Source organism: Octopus bimaculoides, chromosome 23 (assembly GCF_046866305.1).
Source record: "Octopus bimaculoides isolate indiv1 chromosome 23, ASM4686630v1, whole genome shotgun sequence".
Taxonomy (NCBI): Eukaryota; Metazoa; Mollusca; class Cephalopoda; order Octopoda; family Octopodidae; genus Octopus; species Octopus bimaculoides.
The window spans coordinates 26,148,416-26,163,099 of NC_142950.1; the positions used below are offsets into that span (position 1 = coordinate 26,148,416).

General features: G+C 39.1%; 2 protein-coding genes across 5 annotated transcripts in view; one reads left to right on the top strand and one right to left on the bottom strand.

The window, feature by feature from the left end:
- The window catches only part of LOC128250632 (uncharacterized), a 67,793-nt gene that overhangs the window by 44,792 nt on the left and 8,317 nt on the right, over positions 1-14,684 (top strand). The window lies entirely within an intron of this gene.
- LOC149131337 (uncharacterized) lies at positions 5,896-9,909 on the bottom strand. Its single transcript, XM_089340251.1, has 2 exons — positions 9,876-9,909; positions 5,896-6,806 (listed from the first exon to the last, which is right to left on the bottom strand). The coding sequence occupies exon 2, from the start codon at positions 6,776-6,778 to the stop codon at positions 6,017-6,019; it is 762 nt and encodes a 253-aa protein (XP_089196377.1). The 5' UTR covers positions 6,779-6,806; positions 9,876-9,909; the 3' UTR covers positions 5,896-6,016.

Consider the following 14,684-nt stretch of genomic DNA (forward strand, 5'->3'; position numbering starts at 1 on the left):
TAAACCAGCCCTATGAGTCTATACAGAGAAGGACTTTTATCCTAAAGATTGAATAATACTCAGCAGTTTTGGAAAATTTTTATTTTTATTTTCTTTCATAGGTCACTACGTTGTTTCTCATTTTGGTATAAATTTTATCAATCGATGAGAGATAGTATCTTTCTCTGCATCCTGCTTCTTGATATTATTTCAATATTTCTATTAATTTGTTAACACGTCAAAATATTCGACCTTCTGATGGCCAACGAACTTCAGTGTGCAAAATAACAGTTTGAAACTTTTCCTCCTTTTCTTGGCAAATATGAGTAAATGAGATTGATTTAAGAGGCCTGAGGCTTACTTTATACATAAAAGCATTTATAATACATACATACATACATACATATATATACATGTGTGTGTGTATATATATATATATATATATATATACATATATATATATATATATATATATATATATATATATATATATATACCACACCACACACCACCACACCACACCACATCACACCACATCATACCATTTTGCACACATTAGCACTGACCACTTCCCAGCACCCACATCATCATCCACACACCCACACATTACAGACACATACTTACTCACACATCGACACGTCATTTTAGAGCCCATGGTCGCTGCCCCTCGGTTTACACGATACTCGGTTTGCACGGATGAGCTGTAGCATGGATTTAGTTTTGGTAGAATTTTTTAAGTTTACGTAAACAGAAGCACCACTTTACCATTTCCGTTTCAGTTTCGATTGTTCATTTTCCTTTAATTTTCTTTTCATTTCACTTATTCGATTATTAGGCTTACAACTCTCTAAACTAAGAATTATTATTTATATCTAAACATCGTCAAGTCTTTGGTTGTTGTCAATTTGTCACACCAGTCTGGTTACACTGAGTAAAGCGATTTGCTTACCCCTAGAAAGTATGAAAAACGGCTAACATTTCCTTCAAAATTTTTTTTTGTTACATTTATTCAAATCCCCACAAATCCCTCTCAACACATGATTATGATGCTCCCCCCATAACCCCCTGCTTCCCATCAGAGATCCATATATTGTCAGCCACTAAAGGATATGCTCAAGTGGTTAAGGCTAAGCAACTGACGAACAAATCTGTGGTATTGAGTAGAATATTTGTTATAAGAATATTCCTGCTTCAACAACTCAGCACTGAATCTGTCTGAAATGTAATGGAAAACAGACCAGTTTTAAAACATTGATGTCCAGGTGACAAAAGCAAAGTTTGAAGGGAATGGTAGTCACTTCCTTTGATTTCTAGATAGAAGCAAACAGAAAATAACATTTTACTGACAAAAGACACACAGAAATTTTGTTAGACAGTCATGAGGGAAGAATTCATCCGAGCGTAATTTCACAATCTTTAAAGTCGTCCTTTCTGTTCGTTTTAGAAGACGTGGGGAACTTATTTTACTGTTTAAGATTGTCAGCCAGTTCAGTTTACAAACAAGAAGTCGGTTAGTGTTGCCCTCATACAAGGTCAAAATGATCATGAATAATTGTAATTATTTGTGCTCTCAAATACAAAACAAGGCAGAACAGTTAACTGCAGAGGCTGTGTGCTGATTGTTTCGATACAACAGAAGGATCGACTTATTCATGAGCTCATAAATATATTCAAGGTATGTTAACGGGACAATAAGCGAAAAAAATACAGCCCTGTTTATTATATTCGGTTATTGTGTTGTGTGTACCGCGTGGACAATAGTACATACATGTATATCCACATACATACATACATACATACATACATAATACTTTCCTACGTGTGTTTTAGTCATTTGCCTACCTCAAAATCTATCTATCTATCTATCTATCTACATATCTATCTATCTACATATCTATCTGTCTGTCTGTCTGTCTATCTATGTATCTGACTAACTTACTTTCAACAGTCAGTTATTGTTTCTTCGTTCTACAAATGCGCGCGTGAATGTGTACATGTATATCATATAGTTAGGTCTAAAATCCAAGGTGTGTCTTTTTGAAGCACGTCTGCTTATTACAATATCGTCATTTCGTCAGACAGAAAATCAAATAATATATTAGTTGACTCTGTTTCTGAAGAATTTCCAGTTGGAGATATCTTACATGCTTTATCCTACAAGTTATATATATGCATATATATATATATATGCATATATATATATATATGCATATATATATATATATGCATATATATATATATGCATATATATATATATGCATATATATATGCATATATATATATATGCATATATATGTATATATATATATATATATACGCGCGCGCGCGCGAAGACGAGGCCGTGTGGATAGGCACAAGCGTGGTTGTGAGGTAAGAAGCTTGCTTTCCAACCATATGGTTGCAGGTTCAGTCCCTCTGCGTTATACCTTGGGCAAATGTCTTCTATTATAGCCACGGGCCGACCAAAGCCTTGTCAGTGGATTTAGTAGCTTGAAACTGAAAGAAGCCCGTCGTATGTATATATATATATATATATATATATATATATATCTTTATGTGTGTCTGTCTTTGCCCACTCCCATCTCTTGACAACCGATGTTGGTGTGTTTACGTCCTGGTAAATTAGCGGTTCGGCAAAAGACACCGATAAGTACTTGGCTTACTAAGAATAAGTCTTAGGGTCAATTTCGACCAAAAAAAAACTCCTTAAAAGCGGTGCTCCAGCATGGCCGCAGTCAAATGAATGAAACACTTAAAACAATAAAAGAATACACACACACACACACACACACACAACTACATGCGTGAATCTGCTTGTGGTCACTTCAATTCAACGAGACCATTGGCTTTGATAAAACCCCTGCCATTACCCTAAAAAAAATACGCCCCAGAGCTAATTCTTGTCTTCACCAAACTGTTTAATATCTATCCCTCTCACTCTAGCAATCTCTATCCCGATTTTTGGGAACATGCTTTGCCATATCCTATTCCCCAGATGAGCAACCCCTCTCAATCTGGCAACAAATGTTTTGTCACACTCACTTCCAACATCTCAACGTGACTGTGAAAATCATTAACAACCTTTTTCACTTCATTGAATCTTACACCCTTCTTCATGACTACCATGTAAGCAAAGAGCAAAGACCCCATTTGGTCATAAATGATCATGGGATTGCACCTAGAAAGTTCCCCTCCAAGACACAAGTCCGGGGAATGTTGTTTATGGAAGATCAGCAGTCGCGCATGCGTATCAGCCCCCTCCAAATCCATGCCACTGATGTTAGCCAAGGGAAAAGCAAAGGCTGATACGTCTTGGCACTAGTGACGTCACAACTCGTTTCTACAACTGAGCGAACTGGAGCAAAGTGTCTTGCTCAAGAACAGAACACACATCCCGGTCTGGGAATCGAACTCACTACCTTATGATTGTGAGCATGGCACTCTAACAACTAAGCCATGCGCCTTCACATTACCATGTACAAGATTTATTCCTCTCCCCCATGTCACTCGTTAGTGACTCTCACCGTCGAGAAATTTGGTGAAAGCAGTGTTGTTGCCTTTGATATCATTATGGTTGGTTAATCTCTTGAAAAAAAAAAAACTCTCTTAGCTGTCTATCTGTTTCCCGACTCTTGGAATGGTGGCTTCGTATCATATTTCATTGCCCCGGTGTGTTCTCATGGAGCTCTTGTTGACTCACACTTTATCCACTCAGACGTGCTTTAGGGTTTAGTTTTGTCCCCCCACATACCTCCACTTATACATTCATGATTTGCCATCGTCTCCTGCGCCTTCTATTCCAACGCACATCATTTCACCCCCCCCCCCCCCCCTCATTCCACCCTGACCTTTTACATTCAAGCATACTCTTCGTTCAGCCTAGACACCATACTATATCTGTGCTGATTCTTGTACATATCCATTTCAACTGGTACCAAGAATAAAGTAATTTGTCCAGACACAACATGCAGTGAATTCAATCTGATATGCGGAAGGTTATTTCTAGTTTAATCTATCTCAGTAAATGGCTGTTACTTATTCTATAGACTCCGGAGTGAGGGAACGATGAAGGGCAGGGTTTGGACTCAAAAATTAACGTGACATAACTGACTACAGTTTAGTCCAATCATCCACCATATCTACAATCTCTCTGCCATTATTACAAAGACGTAATGAAGTTATACATATGAAGTTTTCTTTATTTTTGCCTACACTGAAATTTGTTGTTTTGCATCACATGATCACTCCTAGTCAATCAGACCTCCAGCTTGTAGATAGTCGACAGTTGTTGTTGTTGGCACTCCGTCGCTTACGACGTCGAGGGTTCCAGTTGATCCGATCAACGGAACAACCTGCTCGTAAAATTAACGTGCAAGTGGCTGAGCACTCCACAGACACGTGTACCCTTAACGTAGTTCTCGGGGGATATTCAGCGTGACACAGTGTGACAGGGCTGACCCTTTGAATTACAGGCACGACAGAAACAGGAAGTAAGGGTGAGAGAAAGTTGTGGTGGAAGAGTACAGCAGCGTTCGCCACCATCCCCTGCCGGAGCCTCGTGGAACTTTTAGGTGTTTTCGCTCAATAAACACTCACAGCGCCCGGTATGGGAATCGAAACCGCGATCCAATGACCGCGAGTCCGCTGCCCTAACCACTGGGCCATTGCGCCTCCACAAATAGTCGACAGATATAAACACTATTCTACATATGCTGTACATCTGCCTTGTGTGGACTCTCACTCCTTCTCTTTGACGTTTACAGATTTATAGTATGAAGTGTCGTTTCGATGGTCAGATATATTGCTTTTTTCTCCCTAATTTGGGTTTAGAAGAAGAACATCCAGTGAGAATTAATTAATGTCGAGGATCATTTTAACGCGCATTTTGTATGAGTCGTTTGTCTCTCTTGGAGTATTATGCATAAAGAGCAAGGTATTCAGAGATTATCTAGATACGGAAGTCAGTCTATCGCAGATCATTCAAATTACTTCTTACAAAAGATTTTAAATGCACTGTCACCAAATCAAATACATGCCATATATGCAACAGTGAACTGTTATTAAGTAAGTACTTGGGAACAACGTTATCAATCAGGCTATTATCAGTTAATAATTTCTTCATCGTAATACACCGTAAAAATAGAAGTGTGGTTTGTTGAATGGTCCAGGCATTCATCTGGAGTCCTAAGTTAGGAATTGAAATCTACTATCGACATATTACTGGATTTTAGAGCAGATTTTATTCTCTATTTATTCGGCTTACTTACTGTCACAAACAAGCACCAGATTTATGCCCATGTCTTGTGAGAAGACTCATATCTTTCAATGAATTATCTGAGAAGTGGTCTTTAAAAGCCACTAAGGACTCATGAAGCATTTACATTCAGAATTCATACTGGAGCGTCACCAGACTTAAAAAGTCTGTAAGCTTGTAATTCTGAATAAAACAAAGTAAGCATCTATACTATAATAATGAAAACAGCTTATTAATTGGTTTGTAGTATGCAACTATTACTAAAGGTAAGCAATTATTAAAGCCTACAGTGTCTAGAAAATTCTTTAAGATTCTAATCTATATATATTTTTCTCAAAACGTGATTTTTCAAACAATCTTTGCTTTTCGAGATCTCAGATACAGACAGTTTTAATTTACTGCAGGGTTGCATTTTCATTTAACACTCTCTCTTACACTTTCTGACGCTACTTTTCTACAGGCATACCAGAAAGAACATTGCCCCAAACCATAAGCTTCATCTCGCATCAACCAAATTATGGTGATTTCAGTATGTTTGTTGGATGTTGTTGAAGAAGAAAGTGGTTTTAATTTATATACGTAAATAGTACCAAATATAAAATTGTTATGATATGAAAAAATAATATACAGAAGAAGAAAAAAAGAAGAAAAAAGACAAGAAATAATTGCCAGCAACATTGACAGTAATTTTACGTTTATTTAATTACAAACAGCAACAAATTGTATTAATTATTGGTATTTTTCTTTAGAATTAGGGAGTTCTCATTTTTTTAAAAGTCATGTTTAATAATGGCCATGTCCATAGCCATATCCATCAAAGCCATGACCAGCAAAACCGTTTCCTGCAAGAGCATGTCCATCGTAGCCATGTCCACCATAACCATATCCACCATAACCTAAACCGCCATAGCCGTATCCACCGTGCCCAGCAAGTCCACCGTGGCCAACAACACCACCGTGACCAACAGCACCACCGTGACCAACAGCACCACCGTGACCAACAACACCACCGTGACCAGCAAAGCCACCGTGACCGGCAAGGCCACCGTGACCTGCTAGAGCACCACGACCAGCGAAACCGTATCCGCCAAAACCTCCGAAACCTACACGTCCATCAGAACCGGGACCAGCATATGCAGCATGTCCACCTTCAGCACCGTATGCATCAGCGTGTCCAGCTACAGCACTGTGTTCACCACCGTATGCGTTGTGGCCAGCGTGAGCAACAAAGTTTCCGTATTTTTCCAACATGTCGTCCTTGTGTTTGTCGTGGTCCTCGTCATGTTCATGGTGTCCATAGTTGTCCACGTGATCGTGTTCATGGTTGCGGTAACCAACGCCGTAGGCGGCTTTCACACCGTCTTCACCGTGTTCAGAGTAGGCGTTGTTTGCTACGTGTTCAGCAGAAGCTACACCTTTGTGGGCTTCATCGTGGCCTTCTTTTCCATAGTGTTCACCATAGTGTTCACCGTGGGGTAAAACTGAACTGTTTACCAGAAGGAAGACGGATGCGAAAACAGCCAGGGCAAGAATGGACATGTTCATGATGGCAGTTTATAGAGGAAGTGGAGATCTGAAAGTAAAGAAAAACAAAGATTAATTATAATGTTTAAAAGATATTTAGAGATACAACTATATATATATATATATATATATATATATATATATATATATATATATATATATATATGTATATATATATGTATGTATGTGTGTGTGTGTGTGTGCGTGTATGTGTGTGTGTCAGAAAGAGTGTATATATATATATATATATACATATATATATATAACCGAACTAACATTTGTTTTTTATAAGCGTTGAAATATGTATTGTAAGATAAAAATATGACAATTTGTTTTCAAACGCAGAAACGCCATTAGAACAGCAGAAATATTGGGTAAATTACCCTTACAAAATGGAAAAATTTGTCAACAACCAGCCATATTATTACTATATTTATTCTACATTACATCGGTACAGCTCGGTGCAACCCCAACAAACTGGTTCAGCACTCAGTATCATTAGATTGTAGCCGACATAATGGAATAGGAGCTTTATTTGCATATTCAAAACGTTTCTCGTAAACAAATAATAATAATCCTTTCTACTAAAGGCACAAGGACTGAAGTTTTGGGAGACGGGTTAAGTCGATTACATCGACCCCAATACTCAACTAGTATTCAATTTATCAACCTCGAAAGGATGAAAGGCAAGTTAACCTCGGTGCCATTTAATAATGATATTAATAATACTAATGATAATAATAATAATAATAATAATAATAATAATAAGGCATTGTCGAAAAAAGAAATGTAAAGATCTTATGTGATTTTATGATTCAGTGCGACCATGAAATTGAGAATAGGAATAGTCTTAATTGAGAAAGAAAACTAACTATGCTGGATCATGGACAACAAGGTATGCGATAAGGAAGAAAAAAAAGTCGAGAGATATGATAGGTTAGCTTGGGAAGTTAAGCAGTTGTGGTCGATGAAAAAGGTAGCAGTAGTACCAATAATTGTAGGAGCCCTTGGGAACAGTGAGCAAAAATCTCGAGAAGTACGTGGAACAAATAGGGGCTGCAATAAGGGTGGAGCACTTGCAGAAAACAGTACTGTTTGGAACCGCTCGAATACTCAAGAAGGTGCTCGAAAAATAAGAGGTGTTACCTTAGTTCACTGGTAGTGAACAGCTGACAAATAATAATAATAATAATAATAATAATAATAATGATTTCATTTATTTGCCACAAGGGTGAAGGATGAGGGAGACAACACAGAGACAGACATAAAGTGTGGGGGGTTTATATATGATAATGAAGTGATATAAAAAGAAGTATACACGGTATACACTAGAAAAGAAAGGGACATATGCTTAGCATACAAAGGTAAAAGAAAAGAAGGGGTGGAGGATGATAGAGATGTGGCCCTCTTGATACAGGAACCCCTCTAGGGATAACCGAAGAACCCCACTATCCGAGATTTCCCTGAACCCCTAGGAACAAGTGCCCTCTTAAATTCCTTCTCTCCGACTCACAAGTCTACACTTAGAGAGGTATCATCCACTTTTACCATTTTCGCAACCTTCACTCACTTTTCAATAAACCCACTCGAGAACAGCACTTCACTCTCTGCTCTCAATTTCCTTTTCAAGTGAAACTTGAGAAAAAATCAATAAGAGCTCTACCAAAGAAGACTGTATCTGCCCTCAAGCCTTTCAGCCTTGTCCACCAAACAAATTCTTTCGTCACAGCCACCAGGCAAAAGAAAACTGCCTTGCCTGCCTGGTTGAAGGAGGGAGGCGGTTCGATCATTACTACAGACCCGGCCAACAGACAGATCTGTCCTACACGTGAGAGCAGCTGTTCAACATAATCCCACAAGTGTCTTTGTCTTTGTGTCTGTGTTTAACCACCCTCACCACTTGATAACCGGTGTTGGTGCATTTATGTTCTCGTAATTTAGCGTTTCAGCAAAAAAAATTGACAGTATATGTACTAGACTTTAAAAAATGTTCTGGGGATCAATTCATTCAACTAAAATTCTTCAAGGTGGTGCCCTAGCGTGGCCGCAGTCTATTGGAACAGGCAAAGGATAAAAGTTTGAAGGTAAAAGATGTGTGTGTGTGTGTGTGCGCGTGTGTGCGTGTGTATATGTATGTATGCATGTGCATGTGCCCTTGTGTTTGTGTTTTTCCCCTACCACCGCTTCACAACCGGTGTTGCTTGGTTTACGTCTCAAGTAGCTCAGCGGTTCAGTATCAGGCTGAGAAATTAAAAATAAAAAACAAAGTATTGAGGTTGTTTTGTTCAACTAAACAAGGGGTTCTCAACCATTTTAAAAACTTATCGACCCCTTTGATTACTATTTTATTCTGGAGGACCCCTGTGGTCATTCAATAAACTTTATAGAAATTTCTTTAAAATTCCCTATTTTGTTCTTCACACATTAACTTGTGTAGGTTGAACTATGTAAAGTTTTAGAGAAAGAGTTGTTGTTGGCAGTCCGTCGCTTACGACGTCGAGGGTTCCAGTTGATCCGATCAACGGAACAGCCTGCCCGTGAAATTAACGTGCAAGTGGCTGAGCACTCCACAGACGCGTGTACCCTTAACGTAGTTCTCGGGGATATTCAGCGTGACACAGTGTGTGACAAGGCTGACCCTTTGAATTACAGGCACAACAGAAACAGGAAGTAAGAGTGAGAGAAAGTTGTGGTGAAAGAGTACAGCAGGGTTCGCCACCATCCCCTGCCAGAGCCTCGTGGAGCTTTAGATGTTTTCGCTCAATAAACACTCACAACGCCCGATATGGGAATCGAAACCGCGATCCTATGATCGCGAGTCCGCTGCCCTAACCACTGGGCCATTGCACCTCCACTGTTAGAGAAAGAAACCTAGCTGTTTCTTGCAATACATACCAATACATACATCTAGAGCAAAATTTTCTTCAGGGGCCCTTAAAATACTATTGAGGATCCCTGATTTACTATTTTGTCACGCGGACCCCAAGAAATCTTATATGGACCCTCAGAGGCCATATAGACCCCAGTTCAGAAACCACTGGACTAAACTCTTCAGGGCAGGTGATTGAAAAGTAGCAAATGAAAAATGAAAGATATTCCAGAATATCTTAAGTCTTACCTCTCGGCAGTTGGTCAAGCGATCAGTGAATGATGACGAAATAGAGAAACCGACCAATATATATACAGTTATGTCCCGGCGTTGTTTTACTGGTCTGTCCAGTATTATCGTCACTGTTACAACCCTCACCTCATCCACTCATTGACTAAAAATATGTGTAGTGGCAAAGTTGTTTGGTCTTTCGCATCAAGTAGCCACTCGAAAACGGGCAGAATTTATTTAAAGAAGTATTTTTTTGGTCAAAGTTGCTCGAATTTTGGGAATACAGCGTTGTGAGCGATACGCACATGCACCCCCCACCCCCCCACACACACAAACAGGTACACACAAAAACACACACACACACAAACACATACACACACATACACATACTTACAGACTCGCATACGCGCAGAAATACACACACACACACACACACACTCACACACAAGCACATATGCATTTGCATTTACATGTGCACCTGTAGGAATGCATTCGAATATGTATATATATATATATATATATATATATATGTACATGCACGCATCTATACACACACATATAATCATACAGTCATATATATATATATTTATATAGATAGATAGATAGATAGATAGATATACACACACACACAATTTCTATATTTGTATGTATGTGTTTCTGTGTGTATGTATACAGGTATCCTGGTGGTGCTCCAGCATGATGACAATCGTTTAGCTGGAACAAATAAAATAGCGCGCACACACACACACACACACATACACACACACACACACACACACACACACACACACACACACATATATATTGAGGGACAGATCGAAAGAGAGAGAGAGTAGTTTCCGGTTAATTTCTGTCACGCCGGTGTGATGTAATCATTCATATATGAACATATAACACCTATGTGTTAAATGCAATTATGCGAAATTATTCAGTACTCCTCTACATGGTGTGTGCATGTGTGTGTGTGTGTGAGAGAGAGAGAGAGGGATTATACAGTTAGATTGAGAAAGGAAAGGTGAAGAAAGAAAGAAATAATATACGAAACAGCGGTGTCATCATCATCATCATCATCATCGTTATTGTTGACGTCATCGTCCAGATCGTCAGCATCATGGTCATCATCGTCCGTCATCATCGTGATCCCTATCGTCATCGTCGTCGTCGTCGTCTCCATCTCTGTCATCGTTGTCATCATCATCTTTGCTGCGGTTGTGTTGGAACCAACGCCTTCAAGGGTTTAGTCGATCATGCCGATGCCATTTCTTAATTTTAAGCCTGATACTTCTTTCACTTAACGGTAATTGTCGAACCGCTAAGTTACGGAGCATAAACAACAGCACCACTCTCTTAGCACTCCGTCGCTTACGACGACGACGACGACGAGGGTTCCAGTTGATCCGATCAACGGAACAGCCTGCTCGTGAAATTAACGTGCAAGTGGCTGAGCACTCCACAGACACGTGTACCCCTTACGTAGTTCTCGGGGATATTCAGCGTGACACGATGTGACAAGGCTGACCCTTTGAATTACAGGCACAACAGAAACAGAAAGAAAGAGTGAGAGAAAGTTGTGGTGAAAGAGTACAGCAGGGTTCGCCACCATCCCCTGCCAGAGCCTCGTGGATCTTTAGGTGTTTTCGCTCAATAAACACTCACAACGCTCGGTCTGAGAATCGAAACCGCGATCCTATGACCGCGAGTCCGCTGCCCTAACCACTGGGCCATTGCGCCTCCACACTCTCTTAGCAATATAAGGATAAACACACACTCACGCACAGACGCATACATACCCGTATGCATACGATAGGCTTCCGCATAATCTTCTACGAAATTTTACACAAGTTAATACGAAATTGTAATAAACGATATTGGCCCAAAGTCGAAGGCCCGCTGTGCTATGCAGAGTGGAACCGAAACCGAAATCACGTGGTTGCGAAGTAGACATCTGAACCAAGCAACTGTAGTTGCACAAATATCACAGATTTATCATTTATTTCTTTATTGACCACAAACAAGGACAGACAAAGGGATCAAGCTGGTTACATCGACCCCAGTGCGTAACTGGTACTTATTTAATCGACTCCGAAAAGATGAAGGGCAAAGTCGACCTCGGTGGAATTTGAACTCAGAACGTAACGGCAGACGAAATACCGCTAAGCATTTCGCCCGGCGTGCTAACGTATCTTATTTCTTTATTTCCCACAGGGGGCTAAACATAGAGGGGACAAACAAGCACAGACCAAGGGATTAAGTCGATTATATCGACCCCAGTGCGTAACTGGTACTTATTTAATCGACCCCGAAACGATGAAAGGCAAAGTCGACCTCGGTGGAATTTGAACTCAGAATGTAACGGCATACGAAATACCGCTAAGCATTTCACCAGGCGTGCTAACGATTCTGCCAGCTCACCGCCTTCATCGAAGATTTTATCATTTTTACAGCCTACAGCTCTATAGAGCAGCTACCGTGCTTTGTTCTTTAAAACGAGGCTCAAGTTTAGTTACATGCATTTTTCCCTGGTATGAAAATAACGTATGACGATTTGTTAAAAAATTACCAACGTAGTCAGACCGAAGCAGGTGATATTGATAATGTCAGGCGGTGAGTTGGCAGAAAGGCCAGCGCGCCGGGCGAAATGCTTCGCGATATTTCGTCTGTCTTTATGTTCTGAGTTCAAATTCCGCCGAGGTCGACTTTGCCTTTCATTCTTCCGAGGTTGATAAATTAAGTACCAGTTGTGTACTTAATTTTTATTCTAGGCCTTGTGCCTAGAGTAGAAAAGAATATAGATAATATCTTCGATTTCGTTTTATAGTTAAGTCTCTTTATTTCTTGACGTAAAAATGAAAAAAATAATATGTTACAACTCCTAAGGGAGATGATTTGACAAGTGTATAACAAAGGATAACGTTTTCAAAGGTCTATCAATTTGGATTGCACTTTCAGCAGGACCTATGTAGACTTCGCTTAGCCTTAAGTATGAAATGCTTCATCTCTTTGTTCTCTACAACCTTTAAATAACCTCATGGTTTTTTTCAAAATAACCATAGACTTTCCACGGACACTGCTTATACTTATTTATGAGATATGATTTAGTCGGATGAACACTTAACTATGGTAGTAATTATCAAATTTGTTCGCGTGTAAGTCACACCCCTAATTTGGTGTTAACTTTTGGAACAAAATATTTTCCCTTCGTAATTTTAGCCTCTTGTGTATTCGTCGCACACGTGCTTTTTATTTCAGTTAAAATCGAGTATTGTATGGCACTACATATGCACGAGTAAATACTAGTAGATGGTGGGTGGGGGCAATTCATGAAGTATCACAAAAGAGAATACCAGGCGTTTAGTAATGATTTTTACGTTTACATGCAAAGAACTGTATTGGAATAGAAGACATGACAATAGAAGCACACACTCACACAGACGCATACACATATATTCAATACGTATTGGAGTTTTGTTGCCATCAAAACTGTTCAACGTGAATTGTATGGTCGAATCTTTAGAATTTATTTTAATATTTTAATGGAAATTTTTTTTAACAATTCAATTTACACACACTCTGACTCCCGACAAGAAGAACTTAGTAAATATAGACAGCACAAACACATAGATGTATGCATAATACACACACTCACAGACACACATGCATACGTGTGAGATGAGGTATATTAATCGAAAACACAGTTGTGGAAAACATATTGACCTAAGACAAATTGAGCGAACAAGAAATTTATCGACATTAAATGCTCTTAAGATGTATTTGTTGAAAAATGCGGATCTGTTGAAGAAAAATTAAACTTCATAGAAACTCTTTTTTTAACAATATATTTTTAAAATTTATTTTCACGTTATGTAGCACTCCGTCGGTTACGTCAACAAAAGTTCCAGTTAATCCCATCAACGGAACAGCCTGGTCGGGATATGAACGTGCATGTGGCTGAGCACTCCAGAGACACGCGTACCCTTGATGTAATTGTCAGGGAGATTCAGCGTGACACAGAATGTGTCAAGGTTGGCTCTTTCAAATACAAGTACAACTCATTTTTGTCAGCTGAGTGGACTGGAGCAACGTGAAATAAAGTGTCTTGCTCGAGGATACAACGCGCCGCCGGTTTTCGAACTCACGACCTTATGATCGTGAGCCGAATATTCTGATCACTAAGTCACGCACCTTCTTTCAGGTTATCTGTATTGAAGTATAAGAGAATGAATATCAACAGAAATACATCGAATTTTATTAATGAACACATCGGAATTCTAAAATAATCAGAAGAAATTATTTTATAACTGAAATATATAGGCGCAGGCGTAAATGTGTGGTAAGAAGCTTGCTTCCCAACCACATGGTTTCAGTTTCAGTCCCACTGCATGGCACCTTGGGCAAGTGTCTCCTACTATAGCCTCGGGGCAACCAAAGCCTTGTGAGTGGAGTTGGTAGACGGAAACTGAAAGAAGCCCGTCATATATATATATATATATATATAGTTTTAGGGAAAATAACCAATTAAGGGTGAAAAATTGAATATTAATTTGATTAATATCAATTTAAAACTAGTGGCCTAGCATATTGAAAAATCTGAAGATTCAGAAAAAATTATATTACATACATATAAGAGGTATGACCACTAAGTGGACATCCATTATGCTAGACTCCATATGGTCTGACCACTAAGAAAAGATTGTTCTCAAGAAAATTCAACAAACGCCAGAGCGTAAGAGAGCAAGACAAATGAAAAGATACATATATTTTGTATCTTTTCATTTGTCTTGCTCGCTTAAGTTCTGGCGTTTGTTGAATTTTCTTGAGAACAATCTT